The sequence below is a fragment of the Cibotium barometz genome, chromosome 49, assembly GCF_041138505.1.
Source record: "Cibotium barometz isolate CiBa-2024 chromosome 49, ASM4113850v1, whole genome shotgun sequence".
Classification (NCBI taxonomy): Eukaryota; Viridiplantae; Streptophyta; class Polypodiopsida; order Cyatheales; family Cibotiaceae; genus Cibotium; species Cibotium barometz.
Genome location: NC_141094.1, coordinates 15,837,223 through 15,845,294, shown reverse-complemented (window position 1 = coordinate 15,845,294; position 8,072 = coordinate 15,837,223). Strand labels below are relative to the sequence as shown.

The window sequence follows — 8,072 nt, the reverse complement described above, 5'->3', positions numbered from 1 at the left end:
CAATGCCATCATACTATGGCACTTGTGTTTTTATTAAAAATAGTTCAGCATCTGGTAGATCATTTTCTACCCCAATCTCTTGATCATCTGCCCATAACCTAGATAAGTGATTGGCCAATACATGCAAATTTCTTTCTTTAGTCACCACTTGAAAATGAAACTCTTGAAATAAAAGCATCCATCTAATAACATGTCCTGATAATTTTGGCTTTTTCAAAGCTATTTTAAATCCTCATGTGATTGACATAGAATATGAATTTGTTTTCCAAAAGATAATAAAAAAACTTCTCGAGACAAAGAATACCATCGATAGGCATTCCTTTTCCGTTGTATAATTTTGCTCAACATCACTTAAGATCCTACTCGCATAATATATAGGATGATCCACTTTATTATTATCTGATTGGCATGATACTGAACAAACTGCCATCATTGAAGCATCAGTGTGAATATGGAATTGTTTAGTCCAATCTGGAGGTGCCAAAATTGGAGCTTCCACTAATTGCTTTTTAAGGAGCTAAAAATCTCTTGGACATTCCTTCCACTAATTGCTTTTTAAAGAGCTAAAAATCTCTTGGACATTCATTCGTCTAAATAAAAGGATTAAGGGTAAAGCGATAATGAAAAAGTTTATGATAAAACACTGATGGTAGTTCACATAACATAAAAATTCTCATATTTGATTAAGATTATAAGGAGGAGATAACTCATTTGTCTTTTTAATCTTTGCTTCATCCATAGCTATCCCTTCCCTGTAGACTAAATGTCCTAACAATGTACCACTTTCCACAACAAAGACACATTTCTCTGGATTTAAGGATATCCCCACCCCAATACTGTGATGGAATAGTTTTTCCAACTTATGAGGCATATCCTCAAGAGTTCCAAAGATGCATAGAAAAACGTCCATCTAATGCCTGAGAAAATCTTGATAAGCCGCAATCATGACACGTTCGAAAGTAACCGAGGCATTGCATAACCCGTCTAGCATAACTTTATCAGTAAAGGTTTCCCACTCCGTAGTAAAGGTCGTTTTATGTTGATCCTTAGGATGGATTAACACTTGGTTATATCCACTAAAACTATCCACAGAGGAATAGAGCTCATGACCGGCTACTTTATCTAGGACTTGGTCTCAGTGTGAACGGCAAAGAAAAACGATCTTTCTTCGTCTTATTATTCAATTACATGTAGTCCACATAGATATAGATATTTTTGTTTTTCTTAGGGACTATGACAATAGGTAAAACCCATTCACTATAAGCTACAGGATATATAAACCCCACATATTTACAGGACCTTGCAAAAACACTTAAATGTTTAGTTAAAACTTTCTGAAATCATAACGATGTTAGGTCTCTTGTAAGTTTTACTAGTGTTCCTTGAGAAATAGTATACCTTATCATGTGTTTACAAGACAATAGAGGAAGAAGGACCCTAGGAAAAGCAAGGCGACTGTGACTTGTATATGGTACTACGTGGAAGTGTAACCTTTGAAGGTAGTGCTTGGTGTGACGATTCTATTGCTAATAAATAAAAGTATTGTCTCAAAACAAAGAAGGATACAAAGTGAAATTGTATGTGTACGTGTCGAAACAACATGCACGCAAAATAAACCTATGTTAATGTCCATTGAAATGTGAGTAAATATAAGGCCTATATATATATATTTTTAACTTGTCATAAGTAGACGTAGCTAAAAAAAATTAAACCGACTAGACAAGTTCCGAGCTATTGGCTTGCTTGAAAATCTCTCCATATGTTTCCCATATATATATATAAATCAACAATGAAGACCATGGCTCCATCTAAAAGCGCCATGTGCGAGGGGCCACTAATTATAGACTTCATCATTGGCCGAAATGAAATGAGGCTAGCGACATACGACGACATAGGAGCTCAGTTGAGATTCAGTTGAGATTCATATAAAATTGATTGATGCAATACAGCTACAGCAACAAGAGCCTAACACAGACGACGCAGTAAACGACGGCCGGAACGCGGGATTGCTGCCCCTCCGCCGTAGTGTTGTACGCTTGAATGATTGAGAATGCTGGGGCCCCCGCCGTGATGGTGGGTATTCACACACACACACACACACCCCGCTGCACCCCACCCTTGAGTGTGAGCAGCTCTATTTAAGACGTCGACGAGTGCCTGCAATATACTCACACCATCTGCATCTGATCAGAACTATACCGATCCAGCAGCTCATGATGACGTCTAGTTGCTGCAGCTGTTTTCTACTCCGTGGCTCTGCTGATCTCTTGCAGCAGCTCGTGCTTGTCTTGATTATATTAACGTGCATAATTCGTGACGACAGTATAAGTGTAGCAGCCCAGGACTGTACCCCAATCGCCCCTTCCTCCGGCTACACCCCTTTGGACGGGGCCGTGAGCATCATCAAAGGCGGCTACACCAGCTCTTCGAAACATGGGCTGCCCCGGAGGCAGGCCTTGACGTCAGCACTTACACCTCCGTTGCCGTCGACGCTCTCACCGCGGCCAAAATCATCATAGGTCCGACCTAATTTTGATCTTCTTTGAATATATAATAGCTGGGTCTGATCTGTATCTTATAACAAACTCTCTCTTATATAGAGATGTCAATGATTAGACTAATCACACATGATTAGTTGGGTCATGATCCCTTGATTAATAGCACTCTGGACACAGTTGTATGACTTGCAGCAGCAGCAGCAGCTGTTTATAATGTTGTAGATGTCTAGAGTGAATTGACTTTCTATAAGTGAATTGATGCTTATAAGCTAGAGGAATTTTACTTTGTATATCTAGTGGTAGCATATTAAACAATGAGTAGTAGAAATACAAGGGCATGCTATCAAACATTTGTAAACACTACCCCTCCCCCCACCAATCACGTACATCACCACTATAACTACCTCACACCCAATCAATCACGTACTGCAACAGTGCGTGCTTTTGTTCCTTGTTTTATTTTCATTTTTCTTGAAATGAATCCGAAAGTATGCACAAACTACTGTTAAACACTATAATATGGTGTACTGATCTTACCTGCCTTAAGCTTCTTTAATCCTGCACAAGCTAAATGTTGCACATCTTGGATCCTCCACAGGGATCATCGAGCAACTCTTTGAAGGAACTGCTATCTACAACAGCCCTGCCGACAACTGCTGGAATGTACAAGGCAACTATGGGTTCCCTGATGGTAGAATGATCTCCTATGGATGCGATTGGGGTTTGTTTACGGAAGTTAACTTCAAGTTTGGCCCAACCTCTCCGGACGGAGATGGCTGGAGCCAGATTGGTGCCGAGCCAAGTGGAATATTATACTGCCTCTACGTGGGTCCCGACCAAGGCGATCCTCTCTTCACCACTGGTTGCAGCGATGACGACAGACAAAAGTTCATGTTTATCCCCGTTGGTGGTGCCAACTTTTTATTTCTCAACAAGTCTACGATGCAATGCATGTACCTTGCTTCTGATGGCATTCGAACTGCACCATGCAATGTTGATGTAAGTTTTGGTTTGCTATTATTATTCTGACTACATATTGAAACTTAGTAGGATATAAAGTTCTCACGACTATGGCTACTATCTATCTTACATAGCTCAGTACATAATCACTCCACAACCATATAAAGTCCTTGTACTACTTACCTATAATGCTCCACGATGGTGATTGATTCTTACACTTTGGTCCTCTTTGGATGATTGTTTGCAGGATCCAACACAACTTTTTCAATGGTGTGATCACGTCACTCAGAGTTGTGTTGTGCCAAGCGGGCAGATATTCAACCCATGCTAAATATACATTAGACGGAGTGTATCACCACTTTGATCTTTGAAGATCCTATGTTTTCCATGGTTTGCCATTGCAACAATCCCACACATTATCATGACAAAAAGATGTATTTAAAACATGCAATAATTCCTTTTGACACTCCATGTCAAACCTCTGCCATCTCCTACTAATAAACTTTATTTTTTGATGCCTAAGCTTCCTAAAATGTTATATCATTGTTTCTAGCATGGTCCTTGAATGTGATACTACTTCTACCTCACATCCATGTAATTGGAAAGCTATTTTGTACCAAAAGGCTCTCTTCAATTAGAAATTTATAACCCCTGTCCCCCTGGCTTCTTGCTTTTGTGATAGGGGTACCGAAATTGCCATGTGTGACCTAGTGGCAAGGATTGGCTTTAAGCATTATCAAGTCGTACAATTCAAATCAACTCAGAATTGAATCATGCATCCTCATAGATTGGTGCTTAAGATAAAAATTCATTGATATAGAGTCAAATAATGAAGGCTCTAGGCTATAGTTTTAGGATAAAAGTTCTCACTTTCAAGATCGTTTGTATAGGCTTTTTTGTAGGAATTGTTTTTGAAAAGCATGCTTTTATAAACACTTGAGTGAATGAAGATTGATTTCAAAAGTGCCATTGATATGTCTTTACAAGATCACACTTTACTCACACACTAGCTATCACATCCACAGATTCACATCAATGGATTCCACACTTTTAAACTTTCATAAATGAAGATAGCATAAAATCTTCATATATCAGGCCCTTTGAACCTACAAAATTGTCTGGAGAAGTGGTTTAACAATTTGTTTTGCACAACAAGGTAGAAGTCACTATCAAGGTTATTTTCAACCATGCTACTCAACACAACTCCTATTTTTGGCATCGTCGTGGGCCTTTTTAATATTTATAGTCCAGGGGTTGCTTATTGTTACTCTCAAAGACATGAAAATGATCCTTGAAGAGAGAGAGAGAGAGAGAGAGAGAGAGAGAGAGAGAGAGAGAGAGCATCTAGTTTTCCACATTGGCCCTTTTTTGTTTTATGATAAGTATTTTATTTTATTTTCTTACATTCTTCCAACATATATGCTAGGCTATGGTGATCACATAGAAGATCCCATAAAATCACCCCAAAGGAGTCACTTGACAATAAATTTTATATTTTGTCTAGTACTTAAAGTTAATTTTCCACGGTAATGTCTAGAGTGGGTTGGCTTTTGTGGGGCTTCTGACCATTCAGAGAGACGATGATTTATAAATTATATATATTGTAGTATAAAAAGTAAGTAATGTAAAGTGCAATTTATCAAACACTATTTTTATAATTTCTAAAAATGTACATTACTTTCTATTCACTGTTGGTTTGTGGATTAAAAAAAGTATGCACATATCACATGATGAAATGATTAAAACTTGATGATAATATTCATCTCTGAAGTTTACTTAGAAATCCACCCAATATTGTTTCATCTAGAAACCTATTTGTACGGTTCATTGATAAAATCTTTGAGGGGAGTGTTATCTAGAATAGCCCAATCAATAGTTGTTGGGATGTAGAAAGTAAATATGGATTCCTAGATGGTATAAATATTTCTTGATGACTTCTACCTTGTTCTGCACAGCAAGGTAGAAGTCACTATCAAGGTTATTTTCAACTACGCTACTCCATACCACTCCTATTTTTAGCATTGTCTTGGACCTTTTTAATCTTTATAGTCCAAAGGTTGCTTATCATTACTCTCAAAGACATGAGAATGGCCCTTGGAGAGAGAGAGATAGAGAGAGAGAGAGAGAGAGATAGAGAGAGAGAGAGAGCATCTAGTTTTCCACATTGGTGCCTTTTGTTTTATGATAAGTATTTCATTATATTTTCTTACATTCTTCCAACATATATTCTAGGCTATCAAGATACATATAATAACCTGTATACTCTTAAGAAATATACTAAGACATCAATATGGAGGTTCTGTACTAGCACATAAGTGGGGTGACCACATAGAAGATCTTATAAAATCACCCCAAAGGAGCCACTTCACAATAAACTTTATCTGTTGTCTAGCTATCACATCCACTTCCACCCTTTTAAACTTTCGTAAATGAAGATAGCATAAAGGCTTTTTATATCAGGTGCCTGAACCTACAAAATTATTATGAGAAGTGGTTTCACAATTTGTTTTGCACAACAAGGTAGAAGTCACTATCAAGGTTATTTTCAACCACGCTAATTAACACCACTCCTATTTTTGGTGTCCTCTTGGGCCTTTTTAATTTTTATAGTCCAGCGATTGCTTATCGTTACTCTCAAAGACATGAAATGAACCTTGAAGAGAGAGAGAGAGAGAGAGAGAGAGAGAGAGAGAGAGAGAGCATCTAGTTTTCCAGATTAAAAATATACTAAGACATCAATATGGTGGTTATGTACTAGCACATAAGTAGGGGGATCACATAAAAGATCCCATAAAATCACCCGAAGGAGTCACTTCACAATAAACATTATATTTTTTCTAGCACTTAAAGTTTAATTTTTTATAGTAATGTCTAGAGTTGTTTGGATTTTGTGGGGTTTTTGACCATTTATAGATGATGACTTATAAATTATATATATTGTAGTATAAAAAGTAAGTAAATGTAAAGTGCAATTTATCAAACACTAGTTTTATAATTTCTAAAAATGCACATTGCTTTGATCTATTCACCATTCGTTTTTGGATTAAAAAAAGTATGCACATATCACATGATGAAATGATTAAAACTTGACGATAATATTCATCTCTTAAGTTTACTTAGAAATCCAACCAATAATGTTCCATCTAGAAACTTATTTGTAGGGTTCATTGTTGACAAAACCTTTGAGGGGAGTGTTATCTAGAATAGCCCCATCCATAGTTGTTGGGATGTCGAAGGTCATTATGGGTTTCTAGATGGTGTAAATATTTCTTGATGACTTCTACCTTGTTTTGCACAACAAGGTAAAAGTCACTATCAAGGTTATTTTCAACTATGCTACTCCATACCACTCCTATTTTTAGCCTCATCTTAGACCTTTTTAATCTTTATAGTCCAAAGTTTCTTATCATTACTCTCAAAGACATGAAAATGGCCCTTGAAGATAGAGAGAGAGAAAGCATCTAGTTTTCCACATTGGCCCTTTTTGTTTTATGATAAGTATTTTATTTTATTTTCTTACATTCTTCCAACATATATCCTAGGCTATCAAGCTACATACAAGCAACCTATATACTCTAAAGAAATATACTAAGACATCAATATGGAGGTTATGTACTAGCACATTAGTGGGATGATCACATCGAAGATCCCATAAAATCACCCCAAAGGATTCACTTCACAATAAACTTTATATTTTGTCTAGTACTTAAAATTTATTTTCCACAGTAATGTCTAGAGTGGGTTTGGCTTTTCTAGGGATTTTGACCATTTAGAGACGATGTTTTTTAAATTGTATATATTGTAGTAGAAAATGTAAGTAAATGGAAACTGCAATTTATCAAACATTAGTTTCATGACTTCTAAAATTGCATGCTAAAAATGTACATTGCTTTCTATTCACGTTTCATTTTGGATAAAATATAGTGTACACATATGACTTGATGAAATGATTAAAACTTGATGATAATTTTCATCTCTTAAGTTTACTAAATCCACCCAATAATGCTCCATCTAGAAACCTATTTATAGGGGCCATTGAAAAAATATTTGAGGGAAGTGTTATCTAGAATATCCCCATTGATGGGATGTAGAAGGTAATTATGGGCTCCTAGATGGTATAAAGATTTCTGTTGCTGGATGTAGAAGGTAATCAAGGGCTCCTAGTGGTGTAAATATAAAGATTTCTTTTGCTGGATGTAGAAGGTAATCAAGGGCTCCTAGTGGTGTAAATATTTCTTGATGACAACATTCATGACTTAGGTTTCTTAAATCCACCCAATAACATTAAATCTAGAAACTTATTTGTAGGGATCAGAGGAAATCTTTGAGGGAAGTGTTATCTAGAATAGCCCCATCAACAATTATTGGGATGTAGAAGGTAAATATGGGTTCGTAGATGGTGTAAAGTTTTTTTTAAAAAAATAGAAGGCAACTTCAAGCTTGGTCAAACCTCTCTGGATAAAGAGGTTATATTGCCTCCACATGGGTCCCAAAACCAAAATAATAATAAAGTGTTTGGTTCAAATTTTATAAATATGGAATTTGAAGAAATATAGGCCATTATGGATCCAAGAAGAGCACACCCTCTCATAGTATTATAAGAGAAACTACAAA

The 8,072-nt window shown here is 36.5% G+C and overlaps 1 protein-coding gene across 1 annotated transcript; it reads left to right on the top strand.

The window, feature by feature from the left end:
* Nucleotides 1-944: 944 nt before the first annotated feature.
* Nucleotides 945-3,945, top strand: LOC147610343 (uncharacterized). Its single transcript, XM_086786563.1, has 5 exons — nucleotides 945-959; nucleotides 1,950-2,030; nucleotides 2,324-2,519; nucleotides 3,097-3,497; nucleotides 3,706-3,945. The coding sequence occupies exons 1-5, from the start codon at nucleotides 945-947 to the stop codon at nucleotides 3,787-3,789; spliced, it is 777 nt and encodes a 258-aa protein (XP_086642689.1). The 3' UTR covers nucleotides 3,790-3,945.
* The last annotated feature ends 4,127 nt before the right edge of the window (nucleotides 3,946-8,072 follow it).

Excerpts from the sequence above, each read along its gene's own strand:
- LOC147610343 (XM_086786563.1), top strand. Across the intron at positions 2,031-2,323 it reads TGCCCCTCCGCCGTAGTGTT|TATAAGTGTAGCAGCCCAGG; the intron begins GTACGCTTGAAT and ends TCGTGACGACAG. Across the intron at positions 3,498-3,705 it reads CTGCACCATGCAATGTTGAT|GATCCAACACAACTTTTTCA; the intron begins GTAAGTTTTGGT and ends GATTGTTTGCAG.